The sequence below is a fragment of the Hyperoodon ampullatus genome, assembly GCF_949752795.1.
Source record: "Hyperoodon ampullatus genome assembly, chromosome: 3".
NCBI classification, from domain to species: Eukaryota; Metazoa; Chordata; class Mammalia; order Artiodactyla; family Ziphiidae; genus Hyperoodon; species Hyperoodon ampullatus.
The window spans coordinates 175,238,368-175,265,987 of NC_136916.1; the positions used below are offsets into that span (position 1 = coordinate 175,238,368).

The window sequence follows — 27,620 nt, forward strand, 5'->3', positions numbered from 1 at the left end:
TCACTGTGTGGCCTCGGACAAGTCACATTCCTCTCCTGAGCCTCAGTTTGCCCACGTGCAGTACAGCGTGGGCAGGCAGCGCGAGCCCAGGGCTCCATTCCGGCTGGGCCCCTGGCCTGGGCCCTGTCGCTACATGGCGCCGCTCTGACGGCCCCGTGCTGTCCGCGAAACAAGGACATCTGCTTGCATTCTCCAGCAGCTGCTGGGAACCTCCAGGGAGGGTGGAAACCAGCACGGGGAGACCGCTGAGCGCCAGGAAGGGGCCGCTTTCAGCCGATTCCTGAAGCCTGCACCTCCACACCGTGGGGCTCCCGGGACCGCGCTTCCATCCCACACGCATCCCGGTATGACCCATGCAGGAGCAAGGGCATCTGCGGAGGGTCAGGCGCGGCACGGCCCTGGGCTGGAGTGAGGCCTCTGCTCACCCCTCAAACCCCAGACGGAGCACAGTGACACAGGCGGGACCAAAGGGAGTTTATCTGTCACGAGTGAGACCAGAGCGGGGCACCCAGGAGTGGACCCTGCACCTCCAGCCAGGGCAGGCTCTTGGACCCAGGGCTTCCCTGAGACAGGCCATTGCTTTTCCGAAACTACACAGGGCGCTCGGTTAAACGGGCCTCCCATGGACACACAGCCGAGGGCCTCGAGGGCTGCTGCATGCTGCCTAGCTTTGCCCACCCGTCTGGGGCACAGGCAGGGCACTGCTCTGTGCAGACAGACTTCCACGCCAGTCAAGTGTCAAAACAAAAGCACCTGCAAAGGCAACAGACTCCCCTCAGCGTCTGGCACAATCAGAGTAAAGCAGCCATCAGTTCTCAGGATGGACTGTCTCGGATTACTTGGTGCAAACAAAATATTAGTAGGCTCAGGGAAAACAGCATGATTTCTGGAGTACAGTACATGCATGGTCTGGACTTTAGTACGTAAACTGGGAAGTTTCACCCACAAAAGACTCAATTTAGTAAAAACTGGCCCACTCTGGCCAATATTCAGAAACGTTCAAGGCAGCTTTCAAGCTGAGAGATCTCTTGGTTAAATGTTTAGCAAAGCTCTTGGCCAGCACTTCTTTTTTATTTTGGGGGGCATGTGCTGAAATGCCTCTTGTGCCCATTAAGCTTCCCCACATCAACTTTTCGAAGCACTTCTTTTTGGTTTTATGGTAATAACATCTTGATTCCAGGTATGCATACACAGACTACATATTCTTTGATAGAGCACGTTTAAGAGTATGTTTGGATGCAGGATGCTTTCAAACAGGAGCTGTCCTGTGGACCAGAACAGGCTGGCCAGTGGACATCCAGCCCAAGGCTGCACATCCTTGGGGCTGCTCTGTGGGAGAGACTCCAGCTGGACTTGTCTGTGTGACCACTCAGTGTTACCCGGCACCCAATCACCCCACAGGGTTATGCTCACAGGAGACAGGGAATGACATTCAGCAGAAGGAACAGCACTGATACACACAGAGGGCTCATAGGCACCAGGCCAGTAATTACCATGTGACACAGCCTAAGGGAAGTGGTGATTCGACTGGGCTGGGATTCTTGGTAAATTACATCTCTTAGTAAGTGTATAGAAAGTGAGTGTTACTCAAAGTCGTAGGACAGCTTCCGGGGAGTCATGAACTCTTTCACTATCTCGTCTGTGACCTCCTTGCGCCGGGCCTGGTGCTCAGCGATCAAGGGCTGCAGGACTTCTATGAGCTCCTTCTTGAGCTCGCCGGTGAGCATGGCCCCGCTGGTATAATCCTGCCCGGGAGGAGACAGGCCATGTGAGAAACGGCTGCGCACGCCCTGGGTACCACCCTTGCCCGGGCACCACCCATGCAGAGCCTGGCACACGGGCGGCATAGAAAAATGAGAACCTTAAACCATGCCTTTCTTAAAATGACTCTGGGCCCTGGTGAGCAGCCGTGACTCAGGCTGGCACAGCGAGGGAAACAACGGGGCCCGCCACCCCACCTCGCCCACCCTCCTGCGGGGTCGGGGGACTCCAAGCCCTGAACCCGTGGCCGCCCCCTTCAGCCTTACTGGCTTCTCTAAAATCTCTGCCAAATCTTTTTTCATTTTCTGATTGTGATGGTAACATGTACTTACTGAACGAACTTAATGAGGTACCCAAACCACAAAGCAGCAGCAAAATAAAGAAAAAAAATCCCCTGCAAAGCCAGTGCCCAGAGGCTGAGGGCCACTGCTAATATCCTGGCATGTTGTCTTTTAGCTTTTTTCTGGTGCATTGTATTTAAACGTAGTGGATCTCACTGCACGTCCAACTTGGTGTCCTTTTATCACTGTCACTGGCGTACTCTCCTGTGTGATCGTAAACCTCACACCTGCATAATAACCCCTCCTGACAATTCTCAGTTAAGGTTTCCTCTGTTGTACGGAGTCTCTTCTGAACTTTTTGCTACTATCATTTTTACCGTCTTTGCATAGAGAGCTCTTTCTCATTCAGGATTAGTTTCTTGGAAAAGATGCCAAGAATTGGAAAACCCGAAGCAGGGGCTAGGAACACTCTCTGGGCTCTCTGGCCCGCTGAGAGGCATGCTGGGAACACTCGACTCACCCGGGTGAGCCCCAAAGCGTCTGGATCACAATCAGTGCAAATACGGCACAAACCCGCTAAATCGGTAGTGGAATTGTTTCAACATTGAAGGCGTCTTGATTTAACTTCTATTTCTCGATGACTAGTGGGATTAAACCTTTCTGTGGGGCTATTCGCTAGCGGTTTGTATTTTCTCTTTTGGGAACTATCTGTTCATGAGGTTTCTGGGCACGTGGTCAGAACACGACCGACCTACTCAACTCTAGTCTGGTCTCAGCTGAGCGCCTGCCCCTCAGGCACCAGGGACGCTGGCTGCCCCCAGCGTGGCTGCCAGGCCTTCCAGGTCCCGTGTGGGCACTGGGCCCCTGCCTCACCTTCCTGATCTGCTCCAGCCTGTCGTCATCCTCCAGGAAGAAGGTCAGGTACATGAAGGACACGTCCACGTCGCAGTTGCCCCCAAACTTCCGGTGCTCCTCGATGGTGTCTCTGCCTCCGGAGAACGCGTGCTTGTTGACCTGCGCCAGTGAGAGGACACACGTGCTCGTCGGGCCGCCGCCTTGCACGTGGAAGCCGGTCCAAGCAGTGCGGGGAGCCCTCGGACTGCTCCTTCCCACCGAGCCCGGGACAGGCCACCGTGGGGTTCACTGCAGAGAAGGGGGGACTGGAGGGCGGATGAGCTCTGACCACCCCACTCCCCAGAGACACGGAATAGAATCGGGAAAGCCAAAGCACCACCTGTGCTGAAATTTGGGGAAAATGTCCTAAAGTGTCCTCGGGTTCAGTAAGAGGACAGATATGAGCCAACTTCAGAGCAAAAGGGACGACCAGGGAAGGGCGTGCTCTGGGCGGCGGACAGGAGAGCACAGCACCCCCCCGCCCCCCACCGTGGACGGGAGGACGCGAGGCACAGGACAGGGCTCCCGGGAGGGCAGAACCCGTGAGGAGCGCCGAGGTGGACAGGGCCTGCAGGCGGTGCCCCCGCTAAAGACAGGCAGTTCGAGAAGCTGAAGAAAGAAAGACTCAGAAACTAACAAAATGGTTTGTAGGATTGAAGATAATCTTAGAGAAATCAGGGTCAAGAGGTAAGAGAAGAAAAGCCAAAAAGGGAAGACAAAGTTCCTTCAACGTTCTTTCAACGACTATTTGAGAAACCTATCACGTCCAAACATCACCCTCATTTTCTTCCGGAAAAGGGTGCGTCGACAGTCTCAGTGGAGACGTTTGGTAAGCCTCCCAGCAGGGCTCCGGGGCAGATTCCTAACGGGATCATCCAGAATCGCAGACTAACATCGGGGGCAGAGGCTGGCGGCCACGAGTGAGGCCAGAGAAAGCTGGACTTTCTGGTGGGAGAGCCAGCGGCTCTGAGGGACAGCGGAAGCTCCGACCTCTCCCCGGGCGTGACGTCCCAGGGAGGCGGGAGGCACGTTTTGGCCCGCATGACAAAGGAGCGGTCCAGCGATCCACGTTTGAACTGAAATCTTAAATTTGGGTGGCACTCTACAGTGTGCAACCACTTTTATGTGTGATCTCATGGAAGCCCTGCACCTAGTCTGCAGTTCTGTACAGCTGCTCCCACTTGACAGTGACACCTGGACAGCCATGGTCACTCACCAATGGCAGGTAAGTGGCGGGGCCCAGACGACCCAGGGCTCCTGCCTCCAGGCCACCCGAGGGCCCAAGCCGTGCGGGACCCGGGTTATGGCCCTGCCCCACTGCTTCCCAGCTGTGTGAACGTAGGGAAGCTGCCGGACCCCTCTGAGCCCTACTTCCTTGCTTACGGAATGGACGCAGACCCCAGGGTGGCTGTCAGGACTCAGTGAGCTCGCACAGGTGAGCACATGGCAGGTGATCACGCAGCCAAGCTGCCATGTCCCCAGCACTCTGCTGTTGTTATCCGTGGGAGGGGCCTGGAGCGGATGCCCCCTCTCCTGGCTGGCATGGAGATTCTGCTTCTGGAGTTGAAGGTGGGCTTGGGGATTGGGAACAAGGGCCTGGCCTGACCCTGTCCTGCCCCACAGGGTGCTCATGACCCCGGCAGCCAGCTTGGTAACGGCAGCTCGTGGGCCGGGAGGGCATCTCCTGGTTTCCAGTGGAAACCTGGTCAAGCTGGCCATCCGCTCTGGGCCTCGTCCTTCTTGTCTTTAAAGGGAACACACCACTATCTCCCAGTGAGAATTAAAACCGAGAAACGTAAAGAAAGCACCTGGCCCAGCTCCTGGAATACGGCTGATGCCCAGAAATACACTACATTTTTTCTATTGTTTAACTGTAACTAAAGAAAATTGCCGTGATTTTGCTTCCCGAACAGTGTTGGTGAGGGAATCAGAGAAGAAAAAAAAAGAAAAAAATTCCAAAGTCTTGCCCACGTGAAAAGACACAAATAAGAAAATCCTCCTGTTATCTGGGAACGGGGACAGGCTGCCTGGACCCTGGCATTCAGGGCCCCCGTGGCAGCGGAGGCCAAAGGACAGAGCAGCACCACGCGTGTGCGTCTCCCCGTGGGGTGGCCCTGCGCAGAGGCTGCCCGCGCCCCAGGCAGCGCTCACCTTGGTCTTGATCTGCTTGGCTGTGTCCGTGAGGAAGATGGAGGAGTTGGGGTCGCTGGCGCTCATCTTGGTCTGCGCCCCCTGCAGGGCGGGGAAGAAGGTCGAGTGCAGCAGGGCTGGCTTAGGGTAGCCAATCCTGGGGGCCACGTCTCTGGTCATCCTGAAGTATGGGTCCTGTGGGGAGGGAGGGGACAGTGGGAGAAGTGGGCCAGCTGCTAGCCCACGAGCAACCCCGGAGCGGGCCTCACAGCAACCCCCGAGCTTCCGGTGAGTTCAAAGAATCAGCTCCGCCCCGCAACACCTTTTAGACCCTCCCTTCCCACCGAAGAGGGCCAAGAACCTCCTGCAACACCCAGGATGACACAACCCTGGCCCTGCCTCCTGACCTGGTCGATGGCACACGGGATGAGGCACTGGACATCTGTCCGGTCTCGGAAGATCTGGGGGAACGAGTTGCTGAAGGAGGGAGCGGCCTGGATGGCAGGAAAACTGATCTTCCCTGGAAAGGAGGAAAAAACATCTTTATACCCGAGACCGCTTCCTGCTGGAGCTGCAAAAGGGGGAACAAAAATCCGCTTTTTCCCCACTGGAAAGGTAACAGTCATTAAAGAAAACCTGACAACTACAGAAGAGTAGAAGGAAGAAAAAAACCCCTATAGTCCCAGTTTGTGTCTCTTTTCACCCATTTTCTCTCCCTTTCACACTCTGCGTTTCAGTTGTGATTCTCCTCTGGTCTGTTCTTTACAGGTTCCGTTTTGTAACATTTACCCACACTCTATCCCATACAGGTACCCTAGAGAGTCAGCCATTCTGTACCCACTGGGCGTCTGGGTTGTTCCTCAGCTTTAATTATTATAAATGATGACATCTTGGTACATAAAACTGTTCTCAATATTTTGGATGCTGCTGTTGTTAACACTGCTACTGCTATTTGCTTAGACCTGCAGAAGCGGAACTCTGGGGTCAAAGGGCATGGATCTTGGTGTGACCCTTGATAAGTGGAGCTGGGCCAGTCTATCCCTCTGCGCTGCTCAGGCATTTCCCAGATAGCCCACGTGGCTCCAGCCCTGAAATGCTGTCTCTGTGATGCTCTTTCCCGGCAGCTGTTTTCTCCCCTCTGCGGAGACACACCTCATTTCTGGGTTCCTTTCTGCCTCTGGGTGTCCATGTGGCAGCTGCCATTGGCACCAGCACCCCGTTTACAGCACTGAGCATCCCCGGCTCCAGCTCAGGGCCTTCCCTGGGCTTGTCTACGCCCCACGACTCTATGGAGAAGGTGTCACTGTCGTCCCCATTTTGTGCACGCGGACACCAGGCTCAGACTGCCTGTGTGGTTTCCCGAAACTAGTGCGCAGTCAGTAAGTGGCTGAGCCAGGGTCCGAGCCCAGGTCTCCTGGCAGCAAAGTGGATGCAGCTCCTTGTCACGCCTGCTTCTCCCTGCTCGCTTGGGCAGCCTTCAGGGAGACGCCGCTCCACTCGATGCCAGGATTCCCGGGGTTAAAAAGCCCTTTCAAAAGCACAGGGTTTATGCCCCAGTTGTCAGGAATGGATCTGACCTAAACATCAAAGGGTTCTGCTGATGTGAAAAGCCTCCCAATAAGGCCTCTGCGCATTTCTCTCTGCACTCTTCCTTACAGGCCCTCCCCTTACAGTGGGCTCTGGAATGTGCTCCCTCCCAGCAGGCACACCCGGCAGAGCGCCTGCAGGCACATCCTGGGAGCTACCCAGGTTGGCAGCTGCTAGGCCTGGGGCCGTGCACCCAAAATAAAGGGGAGGGGGTCTGGAGACCCAGCCACTAGTCTCAGGATTGATTCTCTGCTCAAGGAGCTAAGGGTCTCAAAGGAGAGAAAGCCAATGCATCTGAAAGGGGCATGGAGGGAGATAGAGGGAAAGGGGCGTAAACGTGGGTAAAGGGGGCCTATCCGCTGGGGACAAGCCTGGAAGGAGAGCGAGGGAGGGCAGGCAGGGTGGGCTTCCTAGGGCCTCCGGTCAGGACCCTCCTTTTGCAGGTGGGGAAGCTGAGGTCCAGGGAGACAAAGACGGCAGATTCCGGCCATAGAGCAGGCCCTCCTGCAGCCCCTGGGCCCCCACCAAGGCCTCCCACGCTGACTGGGGTCCCAGGAGCAGGCAGAGAACAGAAGCCATCCGTACCCTTCTCTTCCTTCTAAACCTTAAAACGGATGACTAAGGAGAGGGACAGAGGGTGTCCTGAGGGATAGCTCCACATGGCCCAGAAAAGGGGCCAAATGCATCACACCAGCTCTTGAAAACCCACCTATTTAAAGAGACAAACTGCAAATGCTACCATCTCAGAGAGAGCTCAGCCCCGGGCAGGCACCAAGCGCGTCAACCTGCCTCCTGCTGAGCTCGGCTCCTTTCTGAGGGCAGCTGGGTGGGGACCGCGGGCATCAGTGGCTCCTTACCGATGCAGTCACTGTCAGTGAAGCCGAAAATGCCTTTCACTTGGTTGAAGGTGACGTGCTTCTGTATCTTCACCACGTTCTTGTAGAAGCCTGGGCTCATCCTGCAAAGACAATCAGAATCAAACCCCGGACCCAGAGGGTGGCGTCCACTGAGGGCAAAGCAGCAGATGGTACAACATGGCAGGCCAGACACAGGCCGGGACACACTGGGGAGGAAGGCGCTGTGACAGCCCCTGTACGCAAAGATGCCTGCGGCAGGCGAGGCGAACACACCTCTACCTGTGGAAGGAAATCAACATGAAGCTGAAAAGCAAATAAGGCAAGAACACACCGGATTCAGTGGTTAACGCAGCGGCTAACATGAGATATTTAAATTCTGCCAGGGTCACTGGCTGAGCATATGGGGCTTTAAGTTTGGGGGCCCCAGTGCAGCTTTTCTGTTGAGACGGACTGTGTGCTTTCTCGTGGGAGATTACCGTTGACCCTGGAACAACGCGGGTCCACTTACACATGGTACTTTTCAATAGTTAACAATGCAGTGCTACGTGGTCTTGGCTTGTTGAATCCACGGATGTGGGGCACCGAGGCTGTGGAGGGCCGACTGTGAGTTATACGTGGGTTAACCTCCTCATTGTTCAAGGGTATTTGCAACTTGTTGCTGGATGGAGTGTCCGGATAGCAACTGACGGGCCCAGGAAGGAGGGTCTGTCTCAGTGCAGCTGGTCCTCCCTGCACCCGGCCACCACTGTGCCCTCCACCGTGGGGCAGCCAGGCTGTCTGGACAGGGCGAACTCTCCTGGGTAGTGAGGGGTGTGAATACGAGGCCTGGATCTGTGGCAGCCATTCTATTAGAAGGAACTAGGCTGAACCCAGAGGGGCTTCTTACACTGCACCTTTTGACACCATATTCAGTAGCTTCTCCTCCAGGCCCTATTGTGTGTCAGGCACCAGAAAGATAAAAAGGGAAAAGGCAGGAAAGCTGCCGTTTACTATCGGGGGCAGGAGCTGGGCTGAGTGCGGGAGATACCCGGCCACTGCCCAGCTCCCCTGTGAGGCGGCAGCTTCGCCTCCACTTTCACAGAGGCTCAGAGAGGTTATGGTCATAGACCTAGTGAATCTAGGACCTGGGATCCAAACCTAGGCTCGTCTGGCCCCAAGGCCTGTGCTTTTCTCACCACATCTCACAGCGTTTGAAGAGTTTAAGGCTTCTGGCCCTGACGGAGGGCCGCCGAACGCCTCTGGGCAGGCAGGGGGCGAGTGTCAGAAGTGCAGGGATGCCGGCTGCCTGGGTCTAGGGCAGCCACAAGGCAGGGAGGCTGGTAAAGGCCAAGGCCACCGCAGCAGGGTCTGTTTGAGTTGAGCAGAGTCCCACTCAGACAGGGAGCAAGGGCAGCGTGGGGGCACCGGCCAGGGTGGGAACAGTGCTGCGGAGGGCGCGCCAGGAGCAACGGCGGCAAGCAAAGCACTGCCAGCACAGGTCCCCGCCCCCAACACCCCCCGACGTATACTGAACACCCCAGAGAGCAGAGCGGGATAGCCACCGGGAGAGATGCCCGCTCGTTCACCCTGCCGGAACGGGAGCGCCCTCTCGTGCCAGGGGTCTCCTGGGGGGAAGCAGCAGGCCTCATGCTGCCTAGGCCTGGCGAGGACCAGGCCTGTCCGCCACCAGGGGGGGATGGACAAGAACTCCATGCACCCTGGGGTTGAGGCGACCGTCCATGCTAGTCCCCTGGGCAGATCAGCCGGTAGGCCCATCCTCTTCTGTCTGGGGTCGTGCTGCATAAGATGGCCTCCAAGCCCCACAAGGAGGGAAAGTCTACAGCACCCCTAGTGTCAGAAGCAGTACTCCTGAAGAAGACCGCCTTGACCGTTCTTGGAGGCCGGGTCGCCTTCTGGCTGCACAGAGAGCGTGGCCACACCCCGCCAACCCCCCAGGGAAGTCTGTCCCCCGGGCTCGCCCCTGTGCCGATGCGGCGTGACACACCCCGAGGCTTCACCTTGGGGACCAGGAACAGACCCGGCTGCATCCTGTAAACGAGGGCTGGGCACCAGTTTGCCCCCGAGAACACCTGCCCTTCACAATCACGTAGCTTGGAGAACGTGGCCTGGATTTCCTCACGCAGGCAGGCAGGTGAGCGACGGGGTTCTAAGTTGGATGAGATTTTCAAGAGTGACGCTGAGCGCTCACCAGGGCCAGGCTCTGCTGGAAGCACTCCACACGCAGCGATTCAGTGGTCAGTCCTCATGAACTGGCAGCGCAGGTGCTCCCGTCCACTGAGCTAACCATCCTGTCCTAACCATCCTAACCACTGAGCTAACCATCCTGTCCTTCTGCTCTTCCTTTGTCCTCACAACACTCCTTCTCACCTGGTTTACTACCTGTTAACTCCCGTTAGAGAGAACCTGACGGACCGGCTGGATACTTGGCTGCTGAACCCCCGGCATCAGTCTGACATGCAGTAGATGCTCAATAAACACCTGTCCAACACTCGCTGCCCGAGTCACACAGGAGGTGGCGGTCAGGGCGCGAGCCCAGGCAGGGCACTCGAAACCCCTCGGCTAGACCACCCCTCACTAGTATGAACCCCCCACTGCACAGGAAGACGGGGGCTCAGAGAACTGAAGGACTTGCCCACAGGAACCGAACCAAACCCGGAACAGAGCTGGGTCTGGAGCACTGGCTTTCAGATTCCCGGAGCAGTGTCCTTCCACCCCTCGGGGGTCCTGCAGGAAGGCCCCGCTGGGCCCAAACGTGTGGGAGGACAGGGTGGCGGGAAGCCTCAGCCCCAGCACCGGCTCCTTCCCCTATGGAGCCCCCCGAGAGGGTGGAGGACGCTTTGCTGTGTTTCTTGTTCGTAAGGAAGATTGGCTGGGGAAGGAGCTTTATGAAGTCAGAGACTTAGATTTTGAGTTAATCTTCAAGAAAAAAAGCAAAGTGCTTGAGTGTTTAGAACAAACTCTTAAAGGGAAAAAGACACTTGAAAACAGACTTTAACATTTAAATGTCCTTCCTAACTTTAGGTTCAACCTAAAATACCTAAGAAGAGCTAGGACAGGCCCTTCATCTGGGTTTTCATCTTTACTCCACGTTCATAAAGAAGAAGGAAGTTCTCAGGGAGCAAAGGCGTCAGAACTGAAGCTGCAGGTACCAGAAAGACAGGGTGGACGCCAGTCGCCACAGACGCCACATTCTCTCAGAACGAGCTGAAAGCACGGTGGGCCATGGTGGTCTTCTCACGCGGACTGTTCAAAAGTTCACGCCCCCGCCCCGACATTCTCACGGACTCGTCAGAGGCGTTTGTTTCTGTCCCACCAACATCTCAGCACCACAATGGGGGACTTTGTCTTGCTCAGTGCTGTGTTCTCGGGGCCTTGGGGGGCACCTGCCACAGCGAGCACCCCGTGACCGCTGCTTTACTGGTCTAGTGCAAGAGGACAACCCCTCACACTGCACCAGAGGGGGGCCCGGGGCACAGGCAGACCAGAGAGGGGTACCTAAATCTGGCTGCAGGAGGGACAGCTCCCAGGAGGAGGCGGTGCTTGACCACGTGTTTGGAAGACAGCATAGGAATCCGAGGAGCTGGGATTCCCGGGGTCAGGGCAGAGAAGAGCAGGGACAAAGGCGAGGGTGTGGAACAGCTAATTGTTCTGTCTAGCTGGAGGGCGCGGTGACCAGAGAGGAACACAGGCCAAATCACAAGGGGCTGGTGTGCAAAGGAGAAAGCGAGAACTTTATCCTGATGATGATGGAGAACCAGGAAAGCTGTGAGCAGGGGACTGAGCCACACCCGCCTTTTAGAAAGAGCGCTGGCTGGTGGGGGCCGAGAGGCCGAGAGGGGCCACGGTGGGTGGGAAGAGGCTGCACAAAAGGATGCCGGTGACTGTGTGATGCCAGCACTGCCTTGTCCTAAAAAGAGCAGCAGAGCCCGTGGTGTGTCTATGGGGTCAAGCAGTTGAATCAGGTTCTTTTAAGGAATAGGGGGAGAGAAATAAAACTAAGTGTCATGAAAATGATAATAACGGTGACAGCTAAGGTCTCATCTAACCCTATTTCATGGACCAGACTTGTTGACTCACAGACCCTGAAAGAGGAGACCTGGGACTCGAACCCAGGTCTATTTTCCTCCCTTGGAAGGTCATGTTTCTTCATGGACCCCACAATGCCTCTGTGCCCACAAGAGAGTGATTAAAAATATGTAATAGGTAAAATTAGAAAATTCATTCATTTACTGGCTGCTAGAAAGGTCAGATTTCATACCAAGGCATGTATTTCTCTCAATGGCTGTGAAGCTACCCCTTAGATTTCAGTAGTTACAAAAGGGACCCTTCTGGGGCAATGTTAATCAGCAAGGTCCTCTGCACTTACTGCTCATGCAGCCCTTTGGTGTTTCCATTACACCCTGTGTGGGCCTCTAATGAATCTCCTAACAGGGGCCACAGTCCACCAGCAAGTTGGGCCCTCAATCACCATCCCCCATGGATGGCCAGAGCCGCGCAGGGAGCACCACATCTAGGGGCTCATGCCGTACTTGGTGACCTGAAGAGCATTCTTCGTGGGACGGTGGACAGAGTCTTACTTTTCTAACACACTTTTTGGTAGCTGCCTGGAATGAAGTTCAAAACCGCAGAAGTTACAGTTTGAGGACTTCCAGAAGGAAATCTTTTGGACTATTAAGTGTCCGGTTTAACTAGACTGTGAGGAAACTGTGTCACCAGTGAGTCTTTTCTCTGTAGGGAAAAAGGTACACTGAGAAAGAGAAAGACACCCAAACTGGCACAACTGACCATCCGTGGAGAGAAACTACGACACAGATGCACAGCTGTCACAAGCTGAGGATGGAAATCGTATTTGTCAATAAACCAATAAACTAGACCATAACATTTAATAAGGGAAGAAAAACGTCTTCCAGACCTCGAGATGCTTCCAGTGTTTCAGCTGCAGCCGTGGCCGTGATGACTTCTCTACAATCTGCATCTACTTATTTAAAAGGCAGCCGGGCGTTCTCTCCTTACCCCATGTAGTCAAGGTCAGAGAAGATGAAGGTCTTCTTGATGTCAAAGCCGCAGGCGATGATGTCCTTGGCGTTCTCCACAGCGTAGCCGTAGGCCTGGTCCAGGGTCAGGTCCTTCCACAGGTACTTCTCGTCGTCGGTCATCTGGATGACCAAGGGCACGTTGAACACGTCCTGCAGCCACCTAAGAGATGGGGGGAGGAAGGCCGTCATCTCATCTCCCTGCAGAAAAACGCCCCCGTGCCTCTGAAAACATGGTTCCTGCTCACAATGTATGTCAAAACGTCCCTGCCCACAAAATCACACGCTCTGATCACACTGTGAATTTGACTCCTGTTAATAAGGGCGACCACTGTTTATTACCACGTCAGCTCTGCGCTGGCTTCCCTGCACACTTTATTTTGAAGCCTTACGAGAACTGTAGAGGGTAGGTATTATCACTCCCTCTGGCAGATGTGGAAACTAAGGCCCAGAGAAGTAACTCTTCTACGGTCACATGGACAGGGGAAGAGGAGGACGCAGGTCCACTGACTCCAAAGCAGTGCTCTCTCCACCACCCACATCCCGCTAAAGCGACACCAGGAACAGGGTGAAGAGAAGCCACAAAGGCAGCAACTCCCCAAGACCTTGGTTGTTCAAGCAGACGTGAACTAGTACTGTCTTGTCAGTTCTAGACAAGGTTTGTGACCAACATTTCTTTTCTTTTTTGGCAAAATAATATATTTATTATCTATGATTGGCAGATATACTGCTGATTTAGTCTCTCCATGGTTCAAAAGAATTTCAAAATAACAAAATAATTTTATACACCATACTCGATCAGTAATGTGACTAACATTTCTGATTCACTAATACAAGTGAGAACAGTCATACGACACAATACTTACTTTGTGAAGATAAACGGGATGAGGTGACCTACGTGCATTGCTTCAGAAGAGGGGCCCCTGCCCGTATACAGATAAAATGGTTTCTTATTTTCATAGGCATCAAGAATTTGATGCATGTCTCTAAAGGAAAAAGGAGAAAAGAAAATAGTGTGATGTTCTGAGAAAAAAATCGTGGTGTGAATGCTCATTTGGAAACGATAAACAGACAAAACAACCCGGATAATCACTAGGGCTTGTTATCCTTGGCGCTTATGCTGTAAAAACGACAGGAAACTTCTTGTGAACTGGTTCTCCTGTGATTGTTTTAAAAGTGTAAGACATGCAGGCTGGGAATAATGTATTTAAATGTTGATCAGCCACTGGATCTCTCTTGGAATTCCTCCAAGTATCGATGTCAACATACTGCCTGCTTCACACACTTTCCTGGGAGTGACACCAGGCCAACACCACCCAGTCCTTGTTGAGAACCACGCAGCGCCAACACTCTGCTGGCCCAGACGGGGGAAATCGCAGGGCTCCCACAGTCCTGACTTAGGGAGGGAAGTAAGGGATGCCCCCAGGTGGTGATCTGCTTTGGGCTCCCTCAGCTACACTGGGACCAGAGGTCTTCATCTGGGAGTTATTCTGGAATCATCCACCCTCCCCAAGGACTGGGGTCCACTGACAGAGCACACGAAGAGGCCTCCTCCTGGCGGTACATCAGAATCGCCTGGCTGGCTGTTTCCACACAACATCTGCCAGAGGTGTGCCTCCACAGGCTCTGGTCCAGTGGGTCTGGGGTGACGTCTGGGAATCTGTATTTTTAAAACCCCTGCCGGTTCAGAATGGCCGTCATCAAAAAATCTACAAACAATAAATGCTAGAGAGGGTGTGGAGAAAAGGGAACCCTCTTGCACTGTTGGTGGGAATGTAAATTGATACAACCACTATGGAGAACAGTATGGAGGTTCCTTAAAAAATGAAAAATAGAACTACCATATGACCCAGCAAGCCCACTACGGGGCATATACCCTGAGAAAACCATAATTCAAAAAGAGTCATGTACCACAATGTCCATTGCAGCTCTATTTACAATAGCCAAGACATGGAAGCAACCTAAGTGTCCATCGACAGATGAATGGATAAAGAAGATGTGGCACATATGTACAATGGAATATTACTCAGCCATAAAAAAACGAAATTCAGTTATTTGTAGTGAGGTGGATGGACCTAGAGACTGTCATACAGAGTGAAGTAAGTCAGAGAAAAACAAATACCATATGCTAACACATATATATGGAATCTAAAAAGAAAAAAAAATGGTTCTGAAGAAGCCAGGGGCAGGACAGGAATAAAGATGCAGACGTAGAGAATGGACTTGAGGACACGGGAAGGGGGAAGGGTAAGCTGTGACAAAGTGAGAGAGTGGCATGGACATATATACACTACCACATGTAAAATAGATAGCTAGTGGGAAGCAGCCGCATAGCACAGGGAGATCAGCTTGGTGCTTTGTGTCCACCTAGAGGGGTGGGATAGGGAGGGTGGGAGGGAGATGCAAGAGGGAGGAGATATGGGGATATATGTATATGTATAGCTGATTCACTTTGTTATACAGAAGAAACTAACACACCACATTGTAAAGCAATTATACTCCAATAAAGACGTTAAAAAAACCCCCCAAAACAAAACAAAACAAAACAAACCCTGCCAGTGACTGCAACATCTGGCAGGGTATGAAACCACCCTTCCAGGGTGTGAATGCTCTTTGTTTCTGGGCAAAGTATGCCCAGATAAAAGAGGAATGGCTGCCTTTTCCAGAGGTCTGGGTAGGAGAACCCAGACAAGAGTATTCTGAAAGTGACTTCTCCTTACCAGACCAGGGGTTAACGGTGCTTATCCCTGGGCTGATAGGATTAGGGGGATTCTGGTTTTTGTGCATAGTTTTGATTTTTCCCCAAGGAATGATCACCCAGTGCTTCTGAAATAAGGAAAGAATGAAACACTTGATTTGGAGGAAAGAGTCCTTCTTTGGTTCTCACGAGTAACCAAATCAAACTTTTATCGGCTTGTAGAAAAGAAAAAGAGTACAGCCGTCACATGAGCTGCTCTTTTTATTTTTTTGCCGCACCATGTGGCATGTGGGATCTTAGTTCCCCGACCAGGGACTGAACCTGTGTCATGTGCAGTGGAAGCACGTAGTCCTAACCACTGGACCGCTGGGGAAGTCCCGGTTGAGCTGCTCCAGATGGCTTTGTAGGAAGTCTCTGAGTGCTCACGATGTGCTGTCCCGAGGGCAGGGTGCTGACGAGGCTCCCATGCTGAGCTCAGCTTTGTGAGGATGGCTTCCAGCAGGGACCCCTCAGCTGCAGAGGGAGCCCGACAGCGCGTGGCAGATCTCATCAAATACCTACTTTACAGATCTGAGAGGCATTCTTAAATTTGAGCATGGCCAAAGCTTCAAGTCCTACGCCTCCCTAAACCAAGAGCCTACAGCATTATTATACTGAAGTAAATAAGTCACAGGGCAGTGAGAACTGTAAAATGCTAAGATAAAAAATTTTGATTTAAGATCAACAAAATTGATAAAGCTTGAGCTAAAAAAACAAAAGACTGAAATTACCAAAATCAACAGTACTAAGCACTTTATAGGAGTAAAAAGGATTATAAGGGAATAATACTAGGAACAACTGTATGCCAGCAAGTTAGACAACCTTGATGTAATAGACAAATTTACCAAAACTAACTCAAGAAGAAACAGAAAATCTGAACAGACCTATAGCAAGCAAAGAAATTGAACTAGGAATTTAAAAAAAGTCACACAAAGAAAAGCCTCGGGCCAGATGGCTTCACTAGTGAATTCTCTCAAATTTTCAAAAGAGAATTAACAACAATCCTTCACAAACTTCCAGAAAAATGGAAGAGGGAATACTTCTCAACTCATGCTATGAAGCCAGTATTATTCTGATACCCAAAGCAAAGACATCAAAAGAAAACTACAGACCAATGTCCCTTATGAATACAGATGAAAAAATCGTCAGCAACTCACAAACCAAATCCAGCAACGTATAAAAAGGATTACACACCATAATCAACTGGAATTTGTTCCAGGAATGCAAACTTGGTTCAACATACAAAAATCCATCAATTTGATACACTGGTATTAACAGAAAACATGACAAAAGCCACCTGATCATCTCAACAGAGGAAGAAAAAGGATTTGATAAAACCCAACATTCTTTCATGATAAAAGTACTCAACAAACTCAGAATAGAAGGGAACTTCCTTAAAATGATGAAGGGCATTTATGGAAAACCCACAGCTACTCAAGGGTGAAAGACTGAAAGATTTCCCCCTAAGATCAGGAATCAGACAAGGATGCTCACTTTCACAAGGACTGGACTACAATTCCTAGCCAGAGCCATTAGGCAAGAAAAAGAAATCCAAGTTGGAAAGGAAGAAGTAAACTTATCCTTACTTGCAGGTGAAATAATTCTATAGAACAAAAATGCTACAGAATCCACAAAAAAAGAAAAAAGAGAATGTTAAAAAGAAAACCACAGGCCCAAAATGGTATCATGTTAAAGCCCATGATACTAAACCTAGAGTTAATATCTGATTTGACTGCACTTTCCCCCTTCCCCAGAAATGTAACCTTAATCAACCAGTCTGGAATTTTCTGCTCAGCGTCTAGGAGGTAAACTGTCTCCAGCCCTGCACCTTCGCTCCCTCAAGAATCAATCTGCGTGGTAAAACCCTTGCCATTCCCTTCCACAAAAAGATGTCCTGGCCTAAAAATAATCCTTTTTTTCCTTTTGCTAATTCCTCCCTTGCCCCACCCTTCTCCCTGTAAAAACCTTCCATTTTGTAAAACCCCTTGGAGCAGCCTTTCTAGTTGCTAGATGGGATGCTGCCTGATTTATGAATCACTGAATAAAGATAATTAGATCTTCAAATGTACGTGGCTGAATTTTGTTTTTTTTAAAATAAGAACTAATAAATGAATTCAGCAAAGTTGCAGCATGTAAGATCAACAAACAAAAATCAGTTGTGGTATTTCTATACAGTAGTGCAATATTGTGATTGATTATAAGAAATATGTATTTGGTCTTTGTTCTACCCTGTTTCAAGCATAGAGCTCCTTTAACCATTGTGGGAATTTCCTAAGTGAAAAGAATGATAAAGACAGGAGTGTTATTCATATAATAAGCTCCTTTCAACCACACCAAAGTTTATGTTACTTAAGTGACTTTTGCAAAGCCCCTAGATAACCTAAGGAGGCAGGCTGGTTCCCAGGGGAGCTAACTCTGATTAGAGGATTGGAACTTTCAGTCCCCCCTGCCTTCATCCCACTTTCTGGGGAGGGCGGAGGGGCTGGATATTGAGTTTATTTACCAGTGGCCAGTGATTTAAATAATCACGTCTATGTAGTGAAGCCTCTATAAAAACCCAAAGGACAGCTTCAGAGAGCTTCCGGGTTGGTGAACACATGGAGAAGTGGGGAGAGAGGTGCCCAGGGACACCATGGAAGCGCTGTGCTCCCACACACCTTGCCTTGTGCATCTCTTCCATCTGGCTGTTCTTGAATTATACCCTTTTATAATAAATGGTAATCTAGTAAGTAAAATGTTTTCCTGACTTATGTGAGACGCTCTGGCAAATTCACTCCACGAAGCAGTCATGGGGCCCCCTGATTTATGGCACGGGTAATGGTCTGGACTCACGATTCCTGTCTGAAGTAGGGAGGTGGGGGGTAGTCTTGTGGGACCGAGCCCTTAACCTGTGGGATCAGACGCTACCTCCAGGTAGACAGTGTCAGAACTGGGTTAAATTGTAAGACACCAGCTTGTGCTGCAGAACCTCCTGATGTGTGGAAACCCCACATATCCAGTATCGGAAGTGAAGCAGCGCTGCAGTGAGCACTGAGCTAGAGGAAACACACAGGAGCGCGCTTTCCCTTCAGAAACAGCCACGAACAATCCAAAAAGGAAAGGAAGAAAACGCTGCTTTCAACAGCATCAAAACAAACAAAACCTTAGGAATACATCTAACAAAGGAAGTGCAAGGCTTGGGGCTTCCCTGGTGGTGCAGTGGTTAAGAATCCGCCTGCCAATGCAGGGGACACGGGTTCGAACCCTGGTCTGGGAAGATCCCACATGCCACGGAGCAACTAAGCCCGTGGGCCACAACTACTGAGCCTGCACGCCACAACTACTGAAGCCTGAGCGCCTAGAGCCCGTGCTCCACAACAAGAGAAGCCACTGCAGTGAGAAGTCCGCCCACCGCAACGAAGAGTAGCCCCCGCTCGTCGCAACTAGAGAAGGCCCACACACAGCAACGAAGACCCAACGCAGCCAAAAATAAATAAATAAAATAAATAAATTTATTTTTTTAAAAAAGCCTGTATACAAGTGTTCAGAGCAGCATTATTGATAACCCAAAAGTGAAAATACCCCAAATGTCCATCAACTGTTGAATGGGGGGGTACGTCCATTCAATAAAGTATTTTTCAGGTATGAAAAGGAATGAAGTACTGACATATGATACATCATGGAGGAACTTTGAAAACATGATGCTAAGTGAATGAAGTCAGACACAAAAGGCCACATGTGGTATGATTCTATTTATATGAAATGTGCAGAACAGGCAAATCCACGGACACGGGAAGTAGGTTAGCGGTTGCCAGTGGTGCTGGTGGGGAGGGAGGAATGGGGAGCGACTGCTAATGGGCAGAGGGTTATTTTTTGGGGTGAGGAAAATGTTGTGGAATTAGACAGTGGTGATGGTTGCACAACCTCGTGAATACACCAAAAAACCCACTGAATTATGTACTTTCAGAAGGTGAATTTTATGTCATGTGAATTAAATCTCAATTAAGGAAAAAGCTTTGGTTGTATTCTGCCCAGAAAGAGGGCTGAGCGGGGCTTGGAGTCCTCTGCCTGTAGAATTTAAAGTGTTCGGCAGACTGCCGAGCTCTGTCCTGCACGCGCGCTCCGTAACCCTGACATGCGGGCAGAACAGAACAACCCTACCTCGGACTATAAGCTCCATGAACATGGCCTTAAACCCAACCCGAGGCGATGTGTGGGCTGGGAGAGGCAAGACCTCGCTCAGAAGCCGCCTGTTCTCTGATGTTATCTGCATGGAATTTATGATCTCAGGTAGGGATATTCTGTGCAAGTTCGCTCTATTAGTTTCTCTCTTTTTAAAAAAAATTTTTTTTTTAACTTTTAATTTTATATTGGTGTATAGCCGATTAACAATGCTGTGATAGTTTCAGGTGCACAGCAAAGCAACTCAGCCATACTATTAGTTTCTCTTTGGCTATTATTTATGAGTAGGCCAGTACAATAGGAGGAAGAAGTATGTAATTTCAGGAAGCCTCCTGCTTATCTCATGGGAAATGCTGAACTTGGACACGTTAATCTCTTTTGTTTTGTGACATTTTATAGTTGATAGCACGTAACCTGGCACGAATCTCATCTGCTGTGTACTTGACCTCTACCTTGTGAGGTGGGCAGTTTACAGATAAATAAACAAAGGGCCAGAGGTGAAGGGACGGGCACCGTCCCACAGCCAGTTACTGACAGGATGGGAGGCGGAACTGGCCTCTGCCAACTGGCAACCACTCCCCCCAAGGGTCTGGAGGTTTGAGGGAACAGCATCCTGACAGTTTTCTTCATTAAAAGAAGAGGAGGGGAGGGAGGTCCCGCAGTGAGAAGACCCTGACCTGTGTGAGAAGAAGATGCCCCTGCGCAGGAAGCGGTGCGGCCTCTGCCCTGTAGCTCTCTCTATTCGGTTTATCAGCTCCTTGTCAATTTTACTGCTTCCGAACCGAACTGGAAAAAAAAGAAGAGATGCCGACCTTAGGTGGTGGGAGGTTTGGTGATATTGCTGAAACAAGAGGAAAGGACTTGGGATCTACGCGCAGTCTCAACAGACCCAGGCCTCTTTAGGCCTCAGGCTCTGGTCCCTTCCACCAGCCCAGAGTGGAGGTCACAGCCAGCAGCACAGAAAATAAATTACAGAACAAAATGCTCTTTTGTCTGGGATTGGATTCTGACAGGAAACAGATCCAGAATGCAGTTTAGCTAGCAACTCCAGGCAACCACACACACACACACACACACACACACACACCCATGCCCCCGCTGCTTATTGCTTATTAAGATTTAATTTATATTCACTCACAACCATAAATTTAAATAGTCTTTAACCGAATTAACGGTGGTCTTCAAGAGAATTTTCCCTCATTGGTAGTCTATACATAAATCATGGAAAATGGCTTAGACTTAGGTAAGAACATTTTAGTTCTGTTTCTTTTTTGACAGCCATCAATGATCTCAGAGTAAGGATTTTCCTGAGCAGGAAGCCCTCCAGTGAAGGGCTTGGCAGTGAGGACCTGCCACCTGTGAGGAGTCATCTTTCTTCAGCTGACTTCCAGCTGTTTAGCTCCACACTCAGTATCACTGGAGGAGAAACCTTAAGTAATCTATGAGTGACTTGTACCCACTAAGTTAAAGACAATTTAAATGACTGCAAAGATGCCCAGTTCAATGGACCTTCCCCAAGTTCTGCATTGCTCAAAAAAAGGAAAAAGCTTCTACTAAGCTATCTACTATAAATCATTATTTTGAGATTTATTTTATATTGTTATGTTAATTAAAAATAATCCTCTGGGAATATAATGCACCACAAAAGATTTTAGGATCTATCTTCCCCTTGGCATTGAAGCTTGACTGGATGTATGGTTAATTCAAATTAGAAAACATCAGTGGAATCAACTCAGTGGAACCACTCCTAAAAGCTGGGGCTTTTCCCATAACGTACCGATGAGCTTGTCATAGTCAATGCCTTTTGCACTGCTTGTCTGTACTGTCCACGGGTCCACAAAATCCTCGCCTGCTTCTGTGGCATCCAGGCCACTGTCACTCCCAGGTGCCGGCTCCCTTGCAGGATAGTCAGCCTTGTAATCCTCCCCCGTGGCAGCTTTGTAGCTCACTTTCAAGGATAACAACATCTTCACTGCGGAATCAATTTCATCCTGTACAAAGGAAGCAAGGGTGAAGCCTGAACGTATTGACGGTGGCTAACGTTTGCTGAATGTTACTGCTGTGTGGTGGCGTTGTGCTAACTGCTTTCACACACATTACTTCCTTTAGCCTTACAACAACCCTACGAGGAAGGCGTCACTGTCACTGTCCTTTTCCAGTTGAAGAACGTGAGACTCAGAGAGGTGAAGGAGCTTGCCCATGGACACACAGCAAGTCATGGGCCTGAATGTATTTTATTTTATAATTAAAAAAAAATTTATTTTATTTATTTATTTTTGGCTGCGTTGGGTCTTTGTTGCTGTGCACGGGCTTTCTCTAGTTGTGGAGCACGGGCTTCTCATTGCGGTGGCTTCTCTTGTTGCGGAGCACGGGCTCTAGGCATGCGGGCTTCAGGAGTTGTGGCACACGGGCTCAGTAGTTGTGGTGCATGGGCTTAGTTGCTCCGCGGCATGTGGGATCTTCCCAGACCAGGGCTCGAACCCATGTCCCCTGCATTGGCAGGCGGATTCTTAACCACTGTGACACCAGGGAAGCCCCTTTGTTTATCTGTTGGTCTAGAGCTACGGATTACTACCACAAACATTATAGGATACGTGTAGTGACACAATTTACACCGTTGTTTATGACAGAGTTAATGTGCTAAATGTTACTTAAACACCACCAATGCCAGCGAACATATGGGACAAGCTCCACTAATCAAACACACTGAGCTCTGCATTGGAACTTGTTTTTACAATCCACACAGGTTGAGATGAATATTTATGGAAACTTAAACAACGATGCCACCAAGGACAGCAACAGCAACTCAAGTAGACACTGTGAAAACAGATAAAGGCAAGGAAAAAATATAGACTTTCAGGTCATAAATTAAGGAGGGATTCACTGGGAAACAGTTATACTACAGCATTTTGGAGTCTTATCAAGCTGTCCAAAGTGTTTGCACATTTAGTGTTTTAAAATAAGCATAAGAAAAACAAATGTAAAATGGATCCTTGGGTAAGCTGGAAACCTATTAAAGACCTCCTCTCTTCCAGGAGCCCACACTAGCCACCCCTGGAAGCCTGGCATTTAAAAAAGCAAACCTAATTAAGCAGGTTAGTCATGCTATGCCCTAAAGCTCTATTCCTATAATTGGCCTTGCTGGATTAGATCACAAAGAATAGACACAGTCCAATTTGCTTGCCAAGGGAAATACAAACAGTTCCATTTAGAGTTTATACATAATGTGCTATAAACCGGGCTTCCCAGGGGAGAAACATCACGGCACCAAACTCCATTCAGAGAGGGCTCCTCCGTCAGGTACGGCACCCGGGCCACAGAGGACTGTTACTGTAGGGTGATTTCGCAAGCACAGATTTGTGTTTCAAACTCCGAAACCACCTGGAATTCGTCGTTTAAACGAGTCAGAGTTGTGGCATCAATAGCCCCATGGATAGACCTCATGCAAGAGACAGGATGTTGGCCTACCTTAGACAGGCAAGCATGTTTCCCTCACCTCATTACGGCAGTGCCTGGGCTGTGCCTGCAGCAGAATAAAGGCTTAGCAAGCATGATCTATCGAGTTATCTATGGGAGAATTACCTTGCTTTGAAGTGCCCTGAAGTCACTACCCTTTAATCACCAGCTGTGTGACATTCATACTCTATGTGGCCTAACTCAGCTTCCAACTAGGTGGCTGTTTGAAAGTCAAACATCTAACCAGGGTCCCAGTTCAAGGACCACCTGTTAACTGGAATGGGACCGAAACAGACAAGCAGGCTCGTCTTGTCCGTTTTCTTGTTCTCAATCTAACATGGACCAGGACACTGAAACAGATTTTAAAAGCTGATGTTCTGGGGCTTCCCTGGTGGCGCAGTGGTTGAGAGTCTGCCTGCCGATGCAGGGGACACAGGTTCGTGCCCTGGTCCGGGAGGATCCCACGTGCCGCGGAGCGGCTGGGCCCGTGAGCCATGGCCGCTGAGCCTGCGTGTCCGGAGCCTGTGCTCCACAGCGGGAGAGGCCACAGCAGTGAGAGGCCCTCGTACCGCAAAAAAAAAAAAAAAAAAAAAAAGCTGATGTTCTGAAAAAAGCCAGACACGAAAGACTCTATATACACTACCTGATTAAATAAAGTTCCAACACAGGAGGAACTATCCATGGTGGGGGAGGCAGGGTGGAGGCCTCTCTTGGGAGGGTAGAGGCAGGGCCTGAAGCAGCCCGAGGGTGGCTTCTGTGCCGTTTCTCCATCTGGAGGATGCTGGTTACACAGGTTTGGTCATTTTGTGAAAATTCAGTGAGCTGCCTGTTTGTGATCTCCACATTTTTCTGAACGAATGGTGTATTTCAGTTTAAAAAGTTTACTTAAACTAAAAGGAGAAGAAAAACGGCTCTGTTCTCTACCTTAACCCCTATGATCCAGTGTCATCTCTTGAATCCTGCTCAAACTGTCTCCCGTCAGAGCCCCCAGATTCCGACCTACCCGCCAGGGGAAGCTTTGTGAGTTACTGTTTCTGAAAGCAGTGGGTGTTATTCCCTTGGTACACGAAGCAGAAAGAACGCCGAGGACCATGACCTGGACAGGCGGCAGAGAGAGTGGAGGGAGAACCTGCGGCACCCTCACTGGACCGGTGATCCCTGAGTGGCTCACTTCAAGTGAATTTCCAAAACATCAGGTGCTTCTAGTATAATACGTTTCAGGGTCAGATACAAATTTACTCCATTTAACTCTGGTTTCATCATGTAACCTCTGATCTCTCTTGTTGCGTCAGCTGACTATGCATTAGTCAAAGACCACCCTCGAAAAAGTTATTCTAAACTGTGTTAACAATGTTCACTGCAGCTCTATTTACAATAGCAGGACATGGAAGCAACCTAAGTGTCCATCGACAGATGAATGGATAGAGAAGATGTGGCGCATACATACAATGGAATATTACTCAGCCATAAAAAGGAACGAAACTGAGCTATTTGTAGTGAGGTGGATGGACCCAGAGTCTGTCATACCGAGTGAAGTAAGTCAGAAAGAGAAAAACAAATACCGTATGCTAACAGACATGTACGGAATCTAAAAAAAAGGTACTGATGAACCTAGGGGCAGGAGAGGAATAAAGATGTAGAGAATGGACTTGAGGACACGGGGAGGGGGAAGGGTAAGCTGGGACAAAGTGAGAGAGTGGCATGGACATATATACACTACCAAATGTAAAAAAGACAGCTAGTGGGAAGCAGCTGCTTAGCACAGGGAGATTAGCTCAGTGCTTTGTGACCACCTAGGGATAGGGAGGGTGGGAGGGAGGGAGATGCAAGAGGGAGGAGATATGGGGACATATGTATACATATAACTGATTCACTTTGTTATACAGCAGAAACTAACACACCATTGTAAAGCAATTATACTCCAATAAAGATGTTAAAAAAAAAACAACCATGTTAAGTATTGTTTGCTAAAATGCTGAACATAACCGGAGTCACTAAGAGTTACTAACTAAAAGCATTTATTAACATTATTCGAATTTAATGTTAAAGGACAAAAATATCACTGTCAGGTTCCTAAAATGGGTTTATAGAATAAATGATCAACATTTCGGTCCTTTATTTATTTTAGGTTTTCAGATTTTTTTTTTTTTTTTTTTTTTTGTGGTACACGGGCCTCTAACTGTTGTGGCCTCTCCCGTTGCGGAGCACAGGCTCCGGACGCGCAGGCTCAGCGGCAATGGCTCACGGGCCTAGCCGCTCCACGGCACGTGGGACCCTCCCAGACCGGGGCACGAACCCGTGTCCCCTGCATTGGCAGGCAGACTCTCAACCACTGCGCCACCAGGGAAGCCCTTTTTTTTTTTTTTAAAACAACTTAGCCTCATCTATTGAGCCCTACCTGGTGTTGTAAACCCCTTTCTGTGAATAATCAACTCCTTTTTTTGGATATCACTGTTTCTTTCTTTTAAAATGTAATGGATTATTTAGGGTCCAAACAGTCAAAGTAAACTACTGGAGTGACTGTGAGATGGTTGACACCATCTGGTGAGAACCTAGGAAGAGATTTTTGCAAAGATGACAACAGGGATTGGAAGTGACAGACGAGGAAGTCATGGACATGAAGAAGCTGGGTGACCGAGAGTGAAAGGAAGTGCTAGGGTGATGGTTACAGATGCAGACCGAATGGGTTACACTTCTAAAAGCCACTGCAGCAACAGCAAAGAGGTCTTTAAAAAAGGCATAACCCACGAGGACCAAGGGAACAGGAAGAGGATGACAGCAACAAGATTCAGAAGCTGGAAAGCGGAGGGATGAGTGGTACCTGACTGAACACGGGAGAAGAACAAATGCTAAGACAACACGGGGAACCTGGGCAGAGACTGGACTTACACTGCTGTGGGATCCCTGAGAGGTCTGGGCATTGGCGGCCCTACATACTCAAAGAAGTGAGGGTGAAAGCGGGCTATAAACCTAGGAGCACTGGCTGAAAGTCTGTCTAAGAAGCAGGTATTGAGATCTCCCCCCTCGCCGGTACATCCCCCCTCCCCCATCCAGAGGTTCAGCGTCTCGTCAAGGAGCGTAGAAAGTGTCCAGACTGGAGGCGCCTTGCCCAGCGGGGGCGGGGGCACGGAGAACGGGGGCTTCAGCGAGGGATCACACAGCCCAGCCCCTCTGCCCCACTCAGCTCACAATGCTGGCGGCCGGACCCGTACCCTCTGGACAGCAGATTGGAGGAGTCCTCTCTACAAGCCTCAAAGAAGAGCTCTAAAGACCCTGACACTGAAGCCTTCCCAAGGCAAGGGAGCAGTGTGGCTGCCGTCCAGGGAAGGGAAAGCCACACGACAAGCCCCTCGCAGCTCTGGGCGCTCCTCCTAAAGCGCCACTACACGGCTGAGCATCACCAAACACCAGATGACGGCATCTAATACAAAAGGCAGAAGGAACAAAAACCTAACTTGGAAGAAACCGAGTTTATAAAGGGGGTAGAGAACACTGGAAAAACTATTACCAAGATCTCCGAGACAGAAGGACACTGTAGCTATGAAATAAGAGCAGAGCCACGAGGAAAGGCGCGTTCAGAGATCAGACGAGCTCTTGGAGGTCAAAAACGATAGAATAAGTGAGAAACAACAGGAGGGTTAGAAGTTGACGAGACATACCTAAAAGAAGAACAAAAAGAAAAATAAATGAGGAAAATAAGTCAAAAAATAAGAAATTCAGAGGGCCAGTCTTTGAATTTAAAAAATACACAAAGAAACAGAAAACAACAACAAAAAAACCCCAGGATAAATCAAAGAAATAATATAATTTCTGATAATTAAAGGTCATGAATTTCTAGTTTGAAAGGAACTAAAAGATCCTGCATGCTGCAACTAGATCCCACGTGCTGTGACTAAGACCTGGCAGGCGCAGCCAAATTAAAAAAAAAAAAGAAAAAGAAAAGCCAAGCAGGGGAGTTCCCAAGTTGCCTAGTGGTTAGGATTCTGGGCTTTCACTGCCGTGGCCCGGGTTCAGTCCCTGGTTGGGGAACTGAGATCCTGATGGCTGCAAGGTGCAGCCAAAAAACCCCAAAATGAAACAAAGAAAAGCCAAACAAAATGCAATTAAGACAACTATCAACTCTGGAGAAAACAAAAGTTGGGCAGGAAAGGAGAAGCACTCATGCTATACCCAGTGGGTCAGCGGTGTTTACATGGAGGCTGGGGGGATGGGAGGTGCTTATGAAAGTGCCAATTCCTTGTCGTCCACAGTGAAAGCCCCAAACCTGAGCATCTATCAGGAGCAATATAATGTGTGGTTTTGAGAGATGTAGGGGTTACACAGCAAAAGAACCAGCTAAAAGAATTGAAAATCGTTGTTTCTGGGAGCAGGAAACGGAGAGAGGCGGGGTGGACGGCTGCTGTGTTTCCCAGCGGCTTCCCTTTAGACTACACGCATCGATGCTGATGAAGGAGAAAATACATTTAAATTGAGAGCCAAAACACCTCAGGTGGTGAGGGAACGGAATCCTGGTAACAGGACCCTACAGACATGGCTTGGACGTGTGTGTGTGTGCGTGTGTGTGTGCGCGCGTGTGTGCGTGTGTGTAGGACCCAGCTAAATGACATACCTTCGCCGCGTTTCTGGCTTTGAGGGCCCTCACGAGCTCCCCTTGAGCAGCAATGTTCTTGAACAGCTCCAGCGGGGACCCACAGCCCTGCTCACCGTTGGGCACATCTGCCAT

The 27,620-nt window shown here is 50.0% G+C and overlaps 1 protein-coding gene across 1 annotated transcript; it reads right to left on the minus strand.

The window, feature by feature from the left end:
* Positions 1-731: 731 nt before the first annotated feature.
* On the minus strand, positions 732-27,620 carry WARS1 (tryptophanyl-tRNA synthetase 1; the record flags this gene model as incomplete). Its single annotated transcript, XM_079700406.1, has 11 exons — positions 732-753; positions 1,588-1,745; positions 2,916-3,056; positions 5,088-5,261; positions 5,474-5,586; positions 7,511-7,611; positions 12,524-12,706; positions 13,410-13,529; positions 20,119-20,227; positions 21,219-21,432; positions 27,507-27,620. The coding sequence occupies 11 exons, from the start codon at positions 27,618-27,620 to the stop codon at positions 732-734; spliced, it is 1,449 nt and encodes a 482-aa protein (XP_079556532.1).